Source organism: Pristiophorus japonicus, chromosome 4 (assembly GCF_044704955.1).
Source record: "Pristiophorus japonicus isolate sPriJap1 chromosome 4, sPriJap1.hap1, whole genome shotgun sequence".
NCBI classification, from domain to species: domain Eukaryota; kingdom Metazoa; phylum Chordata; class Chondrichthyes; family Pristiophoridae; genus Pristiophorus; species Pristiophorus japonicus.
The window spans coordinates 69880104-69895036 of NC_091980.1; the positions used below are offsets into that span (position 1 = coordinate 69880104).

Below are 14933 nucleotides of genomic sequence, written 5' to 3' on the forward strand. Positions count from 1 at the left end.
CACATTAAAGAAATTAAAGCTAGAAGTGACAAATGCAAGGATCAAGGTTTCAGCAGTGCAGGTGCTAAAGTTGAAACTGTTCTAGCAAGACGGATGTGTGGTTTAAAGCTGCTTTGAGTCAAACAGACAAGCTTTTGAAAGGTCTAGTTCAGCCTAAGTGAGTACCTGTGGAGGGGTTTGGAGTGGATGACAGGAGTGGAGTTTAGTTGGGGACAAAAATTATGACTTCAGGTGTCCTGATCAGTTGCAAGAAGTTGCTATTGCAGATAGAGCAAAATTATTTCTTGTAGGTATTAAATAACATGTTAATTAGTAACTGGAAATGTGCACATGTAATTTAATTTGCATTGCCGTTTCAGTGTAACCGGAATGCCCAGGGAAAAATATGATCCACCTGATCCACGGAGAATGTATACAATTATGTCTTCAGAAGAAGCAGCAAACGGGAAGAAATCGTACTGGGCAGAGTTGGAGATCAGTGGTAAGTACTGTGCATGGAACCAAGGTAATTAGAATGGTAGCACTGTTTTATTAATTCGTAAGAATCTGTCATTTTGCCTGTATATTTTTTTTAAAGTTTATAAACGTTTTTGCATCAAAACCATTAACCACTTTGGAGAGCTTTGAGTCTAGTTATTCACCTGAGATGTATTGTAAAAGCACATAACTTTGGAATTCACGAAAGGTTTTATTTGAGCTGACCGTGAAGGATATCTGTTCTCGACAATGGAACATTCCCAATTTTAGTCACTGATTCTAGTATAGCACAGCTGGGTGCAGCGTCATGCCCCTTCTATTGTGCTCCAACACATCTATTCATTTTAACCTCTGGTCATCTCTTCATTTTCCTGCCCTAGTGTGAATTTTGCTCTTGTAAAATACCAGCTACATTTATGGCCAATACCGTTAATTTGTGGTTTCACACTGAATACATGCTGCATAGCATAGTAAAAATCCCATGTAATTGAATTTGAGCTGTTTTGTCAGGGGCCCAAGTTTCCACATGATTTGCGCCTAATTTTTAGGAGCAACTGGTGGAGAACGGACTATCTTAGAAATCGCAATTCTCCACATTTTTTTTTTCTGCAGTTCTAGTCAGGTAGAACAGTTCTACTTTGGAACAGAATTTTTTCTTCAAAAGGGGGCGTGTCCGGCCACTGACGCCTGATTTGAAAGTTTCCACAGTGAAAACGTACTCCAAACTAAAGTAGAATGGAGCAAGTGAAGATTTTTGTAGAACTGAAAAAACCTGTTCTACACATTAAAAAAATCAGGCACAGGTTACAAATTGGGCGTCCAGAACGAGGTGGGGGGGAAGGGAAGTCATTAAATTCTATAATAAATCCTTATTTATACTTATACAAATATTATACAAATAAATCCAACCTGAATAAACATTTATAAGCAAAGAAAAGATTAAATAAACCATCTTCCTACCTGTGTGAAAGTGCTTCAGGCAGGCCTTTCGGGACCGAAGGCTCAACGGGCCGGCCCGAGACCTCTGGCAGGGCCCGTCCCCAGCACCAGATTTACAGGTAGGTGGCGGTTCGGGTCGAGAGAGGGAGGGAGAGGGGGAGGGTCGGGTCCAGTCGAGGGAGCGGGAACAGGAGCGCGGGTCGGGTCCAGTCGGGGGGGTGGGGAGCGGGAACAGGAGCGCAGGTCGGGTCTGGTCCGGAGGCAGGGGGGCGCGGGTGTCGGGTCTGGTCCGGAGGCGGGGGGGAAGCGGGTGTCGGGTCTGGTCCGGAGGCGGGGGGGAGCGGGTGCCGGGTCTGGTCCAGAGGCAGGGGGGAGTGGGTGCCGGGTCTGGTCCGGAGGCGGGGGGGAGCGGGTGTCGAGTCTGGTCCAGAGGCAGGGGGGAGCGGGTGTCGAGTCTGGTCGGGGGGGAGCAGGAGCTGGCCGTGGGAGGAGCCTTATTCACGCAGCCCCAGTGAGGCCATTGGGCCAGGACTAGGGGCTGCGTGCTTCGGGCCCCTCCCACACAGTTCGGCGCCTGGAGCTACTGCACTTGCGTGCCCACTGTAGCGCGCATGTACAGAGGTCCCGGCACTGTTTTCAGCGCAGGGACCTGGCTCCGCCCCCCCCACAGCTCGTGCTGGCTGCGCCGAGGGCCAGAGGACCTGCAGGGAGGTGGAGAATACCGAGGATTTTTTTAGGCGCACTTTGTGGCGCGAAAAACGGGCGTCCAGGTCGGGACTGCGCCGTTCTAGGCGCGTGTGGAAACTTGGGCCCCATAATTGTAAAGAATGGCATTGCGGATTCAAAACAATGATTAAAATCCTGTAATAAAATGGAAATTGACATTTGGTAAAAGCATGGTCCTGTTTATTCCTCTTTAACCACATTATCAGCAGTTCTGTGCTTGGGCCTAGACTATAAGAATCCAATATTAAAATTGTTTGGCTTGTTTTATCCCAGCGTTCTGGACTGGATTGGAATGTAATTTTATTTAGATCTGGTCCTGTGTAATGAGGCAGGATTAATAAACAATCTCTTAGTAAAGGATCCCCTTGGAATGATCATAGCATGGTTGAATTTCAAATTCAGATGGAGGGAGAGAAAGTTGGATTTCAAGCTGGCATACTAAGCTTCAATAAAGGGGGAGACTACAAAAGTATGAGGGTAGAGTTGGCTAAAGTGGACTTGGAAAAAAAATTGGTTAGGACGGTTGATGAACAGTAGCATACACTTAAGGAGATATTTCATAACTGAAGAAAAATATATTCCAGTGAGGAGGAAAGGGTGTAAAAGGAAAGATAGCCATCCGTGGCCAACTAAAGAAATAAAGGATGGTATCCAATTTTAAAAACAAGGGCATCCAAAGTGGCCAAAACTAGTGGGAGGGCAGAAGATTGGGAAGCTTTTAAAAGCCAGCAAAGAATGACTAATAAAATGATTAAGAAAGGGAAGATAACTATGAAAGTAAACTAGCACGAAATCTAAAAACAGATAGCAAGAGTTTCTACAGGTATATAAAGGAAGAGAGTGGCTAAAGTAAATGTTGGTCTCTTGGAGGACGTGACCGGGAAATTAGTAATGGGGGCCATGGAAATGGCAGAAACTCTGAACACACATTTTGTATCAGTCTTTACGGTTGAGGACTAAAAATATCCCAACAGTCTAGGGGCTATAGGGGGGGAGGAACTTAACACAATCACAATCACTAAGGAGATGGTACTCAGTAGGATAATGGGACTAAAGGCAGATAAATGCCCTGGACCTGATGGCTTGCATCCTAGGGTCTTAACAGAAGTAGCGGCAGGGATTGTGGATACATTGGTTGTAATTTACCAAAATTCCCTGGATTCTGGGGAAGTCCGAACAGATTGGAAAACTGAAAATGTAGTGGCCCTATTTTTTTAAAAAAAAGGAGGCAGACAAAAAGCAGGCAACTATAGACCAGTTAGCCTAACATCTGTGGTTGGGAAGATGTTGGAGTCCATTATTGAAGAAGCAGTAGTAGGACATTTGGAAAAGCAAAATTCGGTCAGGCAGAGTCAGCATGGATTTATGAAGGGAAAGTCATGTTTGACAAATTTGCTGGAATTCTTTGAGAATGTAACTGAACAGGGTGCATAAACGGGAACCAGTGGATGTGGTGTATTTGGACTTCCAGAAGACATTTGACAAGGTGCCACAAGGTTACAGCACAAGATAAAAGGGTTGGGGATAATATGAGCATGGATAGAGGATTGGCTAGCTAACAGAAAACAGAGTCGGGATAAATGGTTCATTCTCTGGTTGGCAATCAGTAACCAGTGGGGTGCCGCAGGGATTAGTACTGGGACCCCAGCTATTTACAATCTATATTAGCAACTTGGAGGAAGGGACTGAGTGTAATGTAGCCAAGGAAAAGCAATGTGTGAGGAGGCCACACAAACCTGCAAAAGGACATAGACCGGCTTAGTGAGTGGGCAAAAATTTGGCAGATGGAGTATAATGTTGGAAAGTGTGAGGTTATGCACTTTGGCAGAAAAAATCGAAGAGCAAGTTATTTAAATGGAGAAAGATTGCAAAGTGCTGCAGTACAGTGGGACCTGGGGGTCCTGGTGCATGAAACACACACGGGGCCCAAATTTGGCCAGGAGTTGCTCTGTTTTTTTTGGAGCAACTTGATTTTTCTCGAGTATCTTAAAAATCCCCATTCTGCATTTTTAATTTGCGCCAGTGTAAGTGAGTTAGTTAGGATTTTTTTTTGGTTTGTTTTTTTTTTCAAAAGGGGGCATTATCAGCCACCTATGCCTGTTTTGGCCATTTAAGCCAGTTTGGACAGCTAATAGTTGCTCAAAAATAACTTCGGCCAGCGTATGTGGTCGCACAGAAAAACCTTGTGGAGAGTTAAGAAATCAGCGCAGGTAAGTACATTATAAAGCACAAAGCACAAAAATAAGCATTCAATAACAAAAAAAACAAGGAAGCTGAGAGGACCTGCACCTAGCACCAAAACTTACAAAGGACTAAACAAAACACAAAAAGTAATGAGCAATTAATTACCAAATAAAAAATAGAAGGAACCCTGCACCTAAAGCACCAAGACCAAAGTAATAATCAATAACAAAAACAAAGTAACCTTGTCCAAACTACTTCTGCACAGTCCCTTTCAGTACCTTCAATAGCATTCTTTTGCTGGCTCCTTTATTCTAACCAATGGCTTATAAATACTCAGCACAATGTATAGACCAAGTGCAGTGCACTTACCCCATCCATTGTGTGGCCTTGTGAACATTGCCAGCATGATTTATCTCAATGCTTCCCATTTATTTCATATATTGGACACCTAACCTAACCCAATTTACTACTTCTAAACTGATGCCCTTGTGGAAAACATCAGCATACTAACCAGCTGCAAGGTTTCACTGACAACCTGCTGAGGTTCTGGTTCTCATAGACCACTTTTTTTTTTACTGGTGTGGCTGGATAAGGCAGCGGGCCGCTGATGAGGGAGCCCATTCGGCCAGGGATAGGAGCAGCGTGTTTCGACCCCTCCCACACAGCCTGCAGCACACACTCAGATTCTGGAGGCGAGGAGCTACTGCGCATGTGCGCACACTCTAGCGCACATGTGCGGGACCTGGCTCCGCCCCCGAATCCAGTTGCCACGCTACGCAGCCATCGAGGAGAGGCTGGGAGGCGGTCAAACTCGGTCAGAAGATTTTTGGCGCCCTTTGAGTTCTACAAAAGCTGCGCACCTCTGGTGAATGCACCAGAAATCTTTACTGGCCAAATTTGGGTCTAAGGTTAGTATGCAGGTACATCAAGTGATCAGGAAGGCCAATGGATTCTTGCCCTTTCTTGCAAAGGGGATGAAGTATAAAAGCAGGGAACTCTTGTTAGTTATGCAGGTTATTGGTGAAGCTACACCTGGAATGCTGCATACAGTTTTGGTTTCCATATTTACGAAAGGATATACTTGCTTTGGATGCAGTTCAGAGAAGGTTCACTAGGTTGATTCCGGAGATGAGGGGATTGACTTATGAGAAAAGGTTGAGTAGGTTGGGCCTCTATTCATTGGAATTCAGAAGAATGAGGTGTGACAGATTGATATACGCACGACCAGTCTGTCTTATGCACAAACAGCATGGTTTCTCCACCACCTACAAGGTGCAAGTTAAAAGAGTTTGATCTTTTGGATGGTGCGTTAAACCAAGGCTTTGTCTGCCCCCTCAAATGGACGTGAAAGATCTCAACACTATTCAAAGAAGAGCAGGGGAAATCTTGCAAAAGAACCAGAGATGAGATGAGAATTTTTTAATTTACTCAGCAAATTATGATTTAGAATGCACTGTTTCAAAGGGTGGTGGAAACAGATTCAATAATAACGTTCAAAAAGGGAATTAGATAAGTATTTGAAAGGGAAAAATTTGCAGGGCCATGGGCGGCGGCTGCAAGAAACAGAGAGCAGTATAGAAATGTATTGGCGATAGTGGACTCTAATTAATTAAGGGGATAGATAGCATCCTCTGCAGCCAAGAATGAGAATTCCAAAGGATGGGTAGCAGGCTAAGGGATATCTCTTGGCAGCTGGAGAGGGGGTAAATTCAGCTGTCGCGGTCCAATGTTGGAACAAATGACATGGGTAGGAACAGGGAGTAGATCCTGCTGAAAGAGTATCAGGAGGTAGGCTCTAAATTAAAAAGGATGCGTTTATTTGTACTAACGGAATGGCGGCCATTTCTCTGGCTCTCCATTATCACACGACCTATTGCTGATCGGTCCCCTTGGAGGATAAGCCACACCCTGAAGTTTCTCTGGAATGTGTAAATGGAACCGCCCAGCCTAACTTTGCACATTGCAACATGATCCATTTTGACTTCAGAAGTCAAAGGACACCAAGGATAGATCTGTCCCCCAGCCAAAGTCTCTTACCCCAGTACAAGTGCTGCCTCCCCCAGCCTAAGTGCATCCCTCCACCAGCCACAGTCTCTTACCCAAGCGTAAGTACGTGACCTTACCCCCCCCTCCCCCCCCCCCCCCGCGCCATAGATGGGGCATTGTGTGTGGAACAGGTTTATTGGGTATGAAGTGAATAGCGACAGAGTTGTGACTTCTGGATTTCATCCACTCCAACGACGTCCCTTGTAACACATGCACCGAGTTTTCCGAGAAATCGGGTGTGGTGAGTGTAAAGGGTGTTGGAAGAATGTGATCCATCTTCCCTGAGTTCCCCCTTTCCCCTCCGATCCCGCACTGCAGCACTTCCCCCGCCCTGGCTGGGGCCTGGCAGGTGGCTCGGGGTCCGTCCGGTTGGAGGCTCGGCGGTTTGCAGCGCCGTGGGTGGCTCGGGGCCTGGCAGCTTGTGGGTGGCTTGGGACTCGACGGCTTTCAGGGCTCATTTGGAGACTTGGGAATGAACGTTTTCAGGGTTCTGATTTCGGGCGTCAGGAGGACGCATGTGCAAAAAATAGTTAGTACAAATTTCACTCAGGTGGGAGGGGGGCGGCAGCGGCGGTGGAATCTGGAGGCGCATGTGCAGAAAGCAGTTAGTACAAATAGTTAATCTGAATTAAAAAGCAGGACCTCGAGGGTAATGGTAGTAATCTCTGGATTATTGCCCGAGCCACATGCAAATTGGCATTGAAGCAGACTGATCAAGAGCATTAACATGTGGCTAAAAGGCTGGTGTGGAAAGAGGGGTTCCTTTTCATGGAACACTGGCATCAGTTCTGGGACAGAGCTGTACCGATAGGACTGGCACCACCTGAACTGGGATGGGACCCGTGTCCCAGTAAAAAGGGTAAATAGGGAGGTGGCAAAGGCTTAAAACTTGTAAGATGGGAGGAGGGATCTACAAGAAACGTAACCAGCTTAAATATAAACAAAATGGGAAAAGGGAGCATTGGAAAGAATAAAATCAGAGAGGACATTGATGGCAAGGGAATAAATAGTTATAGAACAAGAGTCTAAAGCGAGAGGAAATCTTATTAAAAATGAGTTAAACTGTCTGCAGCGATGCACACAGTATCTGTAATAAACAGGGGAGCTGGAGGCAATCATGCAATGTGAGGAACCAGACACAGTAGGTATTACTGAAAAATCAGGACTGGGAATTAAACATTGCAGGGTTTAATGTATTTTGAAAAGATAGAGGGGGAAAAAGGGAGGTGGAGTAGCTGTACTTATTAGGGATAACATAATGGCAGTAGAAAAAAGTGACTCCGCTATCAGCAAGACAAAAATAGAATCTATATGGAAAGAGATAAGATAATAAAGGATCAATCACACTAAGTGAAATATGCAGACAAATTAGGGAAAAGAATAAAAAAAATAAAACAATAATCATGGGGGGGGTTTCAACTACCCAGATATTAATTTTACAGAAAAGGTAGGTAAAGGGGGTAAGAGAATGGAATTCCTACAATGTGTACACGACTCCTAAACCAATTTGTAAAAAGCCCAACAAGGGAGGATTTGCTACTGGATCTTGTAATGGGGAATGAACCAGAGCAGATAAGAGAAGTAAAAGTAGGGGGATATTCAGGCAATACTGACCAAAATATAATACGCTTTAAGATATTTGAGAAGGACGCCAGTATGATGAAAACCAGGGTAATAGATTGGAGAAGAGCTGATATTGAGGGGCTGAGACTAGAACTTGGGAAAATAAAATGGGCAACAATAATGGCAAAAAACGATGCAGAACAGCAATGGGAAACATTAAAAACGGTGTTCAACATAGTGCAGGAACAATCTATTTGGCTAAAATGAAAGAACAAACTAAACACTTCACACTCCATTGATGAATAAAGCCATAAGGGAACAATTGAGGGTAAAGAAAAGCATACATTAAGTACAAAGACAGCAGGGGAGTGCATGATGAGGGAGAATACGAAAAGATTAGGGAGAGAAGTTTTTAAAAAAAAAACAATTAGGAAGGCAAAGGGGAACTATGAAATTAAATGATCAAGGAACATGAAACAATAGTAAAATATTTTACAGGCACATCAATTTAAAAAAAAAAAGGAAAGTTGGGATGGGAATATGGCCATTAAGGGATAGACCGGGTAATACCACCGGGTAATACCACCGGTCATCATAGGCAGTCCCTCGGGATCGAGGAAGACTTGCTTCCACTCTTAGCATGAGTTCTTGGGTGGCTGTACAGTCCAATATGAGAACCACAGTCTCTGTCACAGGTGGGACAGACAGTGGTTAAGGGGAAGGGTGGGCAGGGAGCCTGGTTTGCTGCACACTCCTTCCACTGCCTGCGCTTGATTTCTGCATGCTCTCGGCGACGATACTCGAGGAGCTCAGCACCATTCCGGATGCACTTCAACCACTTAGGGCGGTCTTTGGCCAGGGACTCCCAGGTGTCAGTGAGGATGTCGCACTTTATCAGGGAGGCTTTGAGGGTGTCCTTGTAATGTTTCCTCTGCCCGCCTTTGGCTCTTTTGCCATGGACAACGATATAGAGATGGCGGAAACATTAAATGATTATTTTACTTCTGTATTTACCAGGGAGATAGAACAGGTGGACATGACATTGGATGATATCCGTACATGTTAAACCCCTCCAATCCGGCATCCTCGGGTCCTGACCAGTGCTGGACCATAGAATTTACCGGTCCCCCAGACTTACCGGGTACTGCTGACCTGGGGCTGGCTGTTCTTCCTCCTCCCTGCGCCGCCCCCCTCCCCCCCCCCCCGCCCGGGTCGGCGAGGAGGGGGAGCGAGGCACGGCGACCGACTGAGGCGCCGAAGCTGGGCCCGAAATGCTGCGGAACGACCCGGCCGTGTTGTGCGCATGTATTGCGCAGAAGCCTACTGCGGGAATGATGCTGGACCAGGGAGATTGCCAGACCAAAGAGTCCCGGACTAGAGAGGTTCAACCTGTAATGTGATAAGTGCATTTAAAATAAAGAGGGCATATATTAAATAAAATAATCAAACTTCGAGGATAAAACCTCTAGTCCGGATGGATTGCATCCACACATTTTAAAATAATCTAGGTAAGAGATAGCGGAGGCATTACTACACATTTAATAATTCGTTCGAAAAAGGCCCAGAGGACTGGTGGATAGCTAATCTAATAGCTATATTTGAGAAGGGAGGGGATAGAACATATCCAGGTAATTATAGATCAGTCAGCTTAACATCAGTGGTGGAAAAAATAATGGCATTTCTACTAAAGGAGAAAATAGAATATAAATATATTAATGAATAGTTAGCATGGATTTCAATGGGGAAAGTTTTGCTTGGCCAACCTCATTGCATTTTTTGAAGAGGTAACAGAGAGTAGACAATGGTAGTGCAGTAGATGTAATTTATCTAGATTTTCAAAAGGCCTTTGATAAGGTACCCCATAATAGACTGATGAACAAGGTCAGAGAATGCATTATGGATAGCTAGCTGGCTTCAAGTCGAGAGTAGGGGTAAAAGGTATCTATATTCACAGTGGCAGAAGGTGAATAGTGGTGCACAAGGATCAGTGCTGGGACCACTTACTCACAATTTATATTTAGACTTTGGAATCAAAAACACAATTTTGAAATTTGCGGATGACACCGATTTGGGGGCGATAGTCAATACTGAGGAGGACTGGAACAAATTTCAGGAGGACATTAATAAACTTGCAGAATGGGCATATAATTGGCAAATGTAGTTCAAAACAGATGTGAGGTATTACGTTTTGGTAAGAATAATGAGGAGTCATTTATTACTTGGAGGGTGCATGTCTAGGTAGGGTAGAGGAACAAAGGGATCTCTGAGTACAAATACATACTTCTCAAAGTTACGACACAGGTTAGTAAGGCCATTTAAAGAAAGCGCAAACCAAGCACGAGGGTTTATTTTTTTTTTAGAGGTATAGAATTGAGAAGTAGGGAAGTTATGCTAAACATGTATCAAACCTTGGTTAGACCACACTTGGAGTACTGCGTACAGTTCTGGTCGCCATATTATAAAAACAATGGAGACACCGGAGAGGTTGCAGAGAAAATTTACACGGTCGATACCAGAAATGTGAGGGTATACATATCAGTAAAGGATGAACAGGTTGGGTCTCTTTTCTCTTTGGGGGGGGGGGGGGGGGGAGGCTGAGGGGTGACCTAATAGAGGTCTTTAAAATTATGGAAGATTTTGATAGTAGATACAGAGAATGTTTCCACTTGCGTGGAAGAGCATAACTAGAGGCCATCAATATGATAGTCACCAAGAAATTCAATAGGGAATTCAGCAGAAATTTCATTACCCAAAGAGTGGTGAGCATGTGGAACTCGCTACCATGGAGTGGTTGAAGCGAATAGTATAGATGCATTTAAGGGGACGCTAGACAAGCATATGAGGTAGAAGGGAATGGAGGAGTATGCTGATAGATTTAGATGAGAAAAGACAGGAGGAGGCTCAAGTGGTGCAGCGTGAACTGATTGGCCTGTTTCTGTGCTGTATATCATATGTGATCCTGTGTATGTAATGTGGGATATTGGTGTGTTGAGTCATAACATTCAAACAACATTAGCTGCTGTTTTCTACAACTGTGACTACACTTCAACAGTACAGGCAACTCTCTTATCCGGGTCCCTCGGGGATTGGGCTATGCCGGGTAAACTATTTCTCCATTGGAGCGAGTTGACATAAAGTTAAAACTTCAATGAATAAATACTGTGCAAACATTAACAAGGCAGTTCAGTATGGACATTACCAGCATGCATGCAGGTGACCTCGAGGAGGAGATTGTCTAGCTCAAGGGTTCCGGAGCGCTCTGCCTTCCCAAGCCGAAAGGACTCCGAATGCACAGGCCCGATGCCTTCCCGGGCCGAAAGGATTCCGACGTCAGCGGCGGCCACGAGAGACAGCGGCTGCAGCAGCGCACACACGGAATTTTAAATGCCGTTACAACGGTTTCCCGTTGCATCCGTGTGCGGATAATCAAGAGTTGCCTGTACTTCATTGGCTGTACGGTGCTTTGGGATGTCCTGAAGGCGCTATAGAAATTCAAGTTGTCTTGGTGGAATAATTACCAATTGCCTCGGTGTGCAGTCATAACATTCAAAGCTGAAAGAGCTGGAGAATAGTTTACTTGAGTTACACTGCTGTCACTAGATTCCGTATCTACACCCTCCGTCACTGGCATCCTATGGTTGCAGTAGTAAAGTTTAAGGGATGCGCTGGAGTGACTCACCAGTGTTACTTTGACACTACCCCTTACTGTAACCTTTGCCATTGGCTGAACAACGCAGTGTAATAGTGTCTGTCCCTGTCCCTGCCTCGGCCCATCTGCTGCTGAAACCCTGATCCAGACTCGACTTGTTTAAATTCTCTCCTGGACAGCCTCCCACCTTCCACACTTTGTAAACTTCAGCTCATCTAAAACTATGCTGCCTGTATCCTAACTCACGGGAAATCCTGTTCACGCATCGCTGTGCTTGCTGACCACCTTCATATGACCTCAAATTTAAAATTTTCATCCTAGTGTTCAAATCCTCCAAGGCCTTGCCCCTCCCTATCGCTGTAACCTCCTCCAGCAGTTTAAATTCTGACCTCTCCTGCATCCCTGATTTCCATTGGCCTCTGTGCCTTCTGCTGCCTCGGACCCAAGCTCTGGAATTTTCTCCCTCCTAAACCCCTCTGCCTCTCAAGTTGCTGCTTAAGTCATACCTCTTGATTACATTTTTGGTCATCTGTCTTAATATCTTTCATGTAGCTCATTCTCAAATATTTAATGCTCCTGTGAAGTGTTTTGGGATGTTTTACTACATTAAAGGCACTTTCTAAATGCAAGTTGTTGGTGAGGTTGTAAAGATTCCAACTTCCCTGTGTCTAGTTTTAAGACCGATAAATGTGGAGCTGCCTAATTAATTCATAAATTAACTTTTTATCTTCAGGTTATAGGAGATTTCTTGTTTCATATATATTGTGTGGAAGATGGGCCTTGTGCATTTAAGTACGAACAAATAGTGAGAATATAATGACAGCAAAATTAATTGTGTATATATTTTAAATCAACTCATTGCATCTCAAGACTGCCTGTTTATCTGAGTAGGTTGGAAGCAAAATGGAGAGAAGTTGTAACTAACTTTTTTTATTCACTTATCTGTTGTGCAGGGAGAGTTAGAAGTTTGAGTTCATCTTTGTGGTCACTAACACACTTGACTGCATTGCATCTTGGTGACAACTCCCTTTCACGTATTCCTCCTGACATTGCCAAACTGCATAATCTTGTTTATTTGGATCTATCGTGCAACAAGATACGGAGTTTACCATCTGAGCTTGGAAACATGGTATCACTCAGGTAAATTTTTCAACTCAAAATGGTCTATTTTGTGATTAGTATATTTCAAAAATTGTATGCATATCTTCTTGGGCAATCCCTCGTATCAAGGATGACTTGCTTCCACACTAAAAAGGGATGAGTTCACAAGTGTTTTCGATGAAGGACCTGATATTCCAGGTCGCGAACTAAATATTGAAGGGTGGAAGATGCCTGTGTGTTTTTTTTTAAATGTGTGGTGGCTGTTGCACACCAGCTACCACATGGGCTTGACCGAGCTAGGTCATGTTCCAGTGGCAAGAATTAACCAAGATGACTGGAGATCAGCTTTGCTGCATGGACCTAGTGCGTACAAATATCAGTGTGGGCTGGCCCGAGCTGTCCCTGGGCCCCGAACTCTTGACTCTCCTGGGCTCCGATCTCTCTCTCCACTCCTCTGCCCTGGTCATTCGCCGCACTTCCTCCACGATCTCTCGTCGCAACTCCGCCCAATCATTCACTGCACCTGTGCTGTACCTGGGCCCTGCCAAAGTTCCTGCCCACTCTCCAATTGGCGACCTGAGTTTTGGTGACGTCACCCAGTCCTATAAACTCTTCAGTATAAGCATACTGTGGGAAGATCTAAATTCTTTCTAATAAAAAATCTGAATTTTACAGTGCTGTTTTTTTAATTTCAGCACTCCCATTAGTTTACTTTGAGGTTACTGTATTCTTGATTGTCTTGGAGCACTGCTGACAAGCTAATTTTGTTTTGGTAATATTCAGCTCATTGATCCATCAATAATTTATTTTGAGTGCTTGATGCCGGATCATGGAAAAATTTATATTTTGACCTGGCCACTCCTACAATGCAGTAGGTTAAACTTCAATATCCTGGGACTTGATTGGCTGAAAACATGCCTTTGGAATCTATTTTCAGCTAATCAGAGACTGTTTTGAAGTTGTGGGTTTCAATCCTAGTATGGATTGTGAAATGCTGAAGACATTTAAAAAGAAAATTATTAAAATAAAATCATGGAAGACTAATGAGCAGTAACTTGAAAAAGTAGAGAATATAGTAGAAAGTAGAGAAGCATAAAGTAAAATTTTTTAAACTTTTGTTGTAGGATTTTATGGGCTCAAGTTTCGGCCTGAGTTGCTCCTATTTTTTTGGAGCAACTAGTTTAAAATGGAGCATCCTAGAAATTGCAATTCTCGGCATTTAGTTTGCTCCAGTTCTAGTGAGTTAGAATAGTTCCATTTTAGAACAGTTTTTTTTTTTCAAAAGGGGACGTGTCCAGCCACTTATGCCTGTTTTGCAAGTTTAGGCAGCGAAAACTTACTCCAAACTAACTTCGAATGGAGTAAGTGTAGATTTTTGTACGCGCAAAAAACCTTGCCTACACTTGGAAATCAGGCGTAGGGAACGAAAGATGCGGGGGGAGGGGCAAGAGAAGCCGGCGAAGCCGGGCCCCACTGAGGATGTCAGGCGGGGTCCGCACGCAACCAATGCCGGGCTGCCACCGATGCAGATGTCTCTTCAGCCGGGGCCTGCCCCAGTGAGATGCGGGGCGGGCAGCCCCACCGCCGCCGACTAAGCTGGGGCCCGCACACAGCAGATGCAGGTCCGCCGCCGCTGACTTTTGGGGCAGGGCCCGCTCCCAGCGAGAGGCCGCGGGTCCCGCCGACACCAGCTCCAACGAGGACTTCGGGCAGGGCCCACCCCCAGCGAGAGGCTGGGCGGGCGGGCCCCGCCATCAAGGTAAGATGCATCAGGCCACTCTGCCCGGGATAGGGGCGACGTCTCTTCGGCCTGGGATAGGGTCGTCGCTCCGGAGACCGGACGCGCTGGGAGGGCCGGGAGCTACTGCACATGCGCGCAGCCTCCACTGCGCCGTGCGCAGCTGCCGGCACTGTTTTTGGCGCAGGGCTGGTGCTCCGTCCCCAGCAGCTCCTTCTGCGCCGTGCCGAGATGGAAACGGGCCTACAGCTATCGGAGAATCGCGAGGTAAGTATTCGGCACAATTTTTGTTCTATACATTAGGCGGGCCTCTCCGACGTGCGCCATTCTAGTGGGAGCCCAATAAGTGTACATTTTGACCACATTCATAAAAGTGAAGGAAAATATTTTTATTCAAAGTATTCCCATATTTTGGCTAAGGGTCAAAGTAGAGGGGCTGGGGTGTTTTTCAGACTGGAGGAAAGTTAATGCTGCAGCTGTATAAAACACTGGTTAGGCATGAGCTAGAGT

General features: G+C 45.2%; 1 protein-coding gene across 4 annotated transcripts in view; it reads left to right on the plus strand.

Annotated features, from left to right (window-relative positions):
* The window catches only part of LOC139262949 (CCR4-NOT transcription complex subunit 6), a 113010-nt gene that overhangs the window by 28397 nt on the left and 69680 nt on the right, over positions 1 to 14933 (plus strand). For all 4 annotated transcript variants that reach the window (XM_070878302.1, XM_070878306.1, XM_070878305.1 and 1 more), the window contains exons 2-3: positions 360 to 481; positions 12538 to 12724. In XM_070878302.1, coding sequence (XP_070734403.1) covers positions 370 to 481; positions 12538 to 12724 — 299 coding nt within the window. In that variant the 5' untranslated portion in view covers positions 360 to 369. The remainder of the gene's footprint in view (positions 1 to 359; positions 482 to 12537; positions 12725 to 14933) is intronic.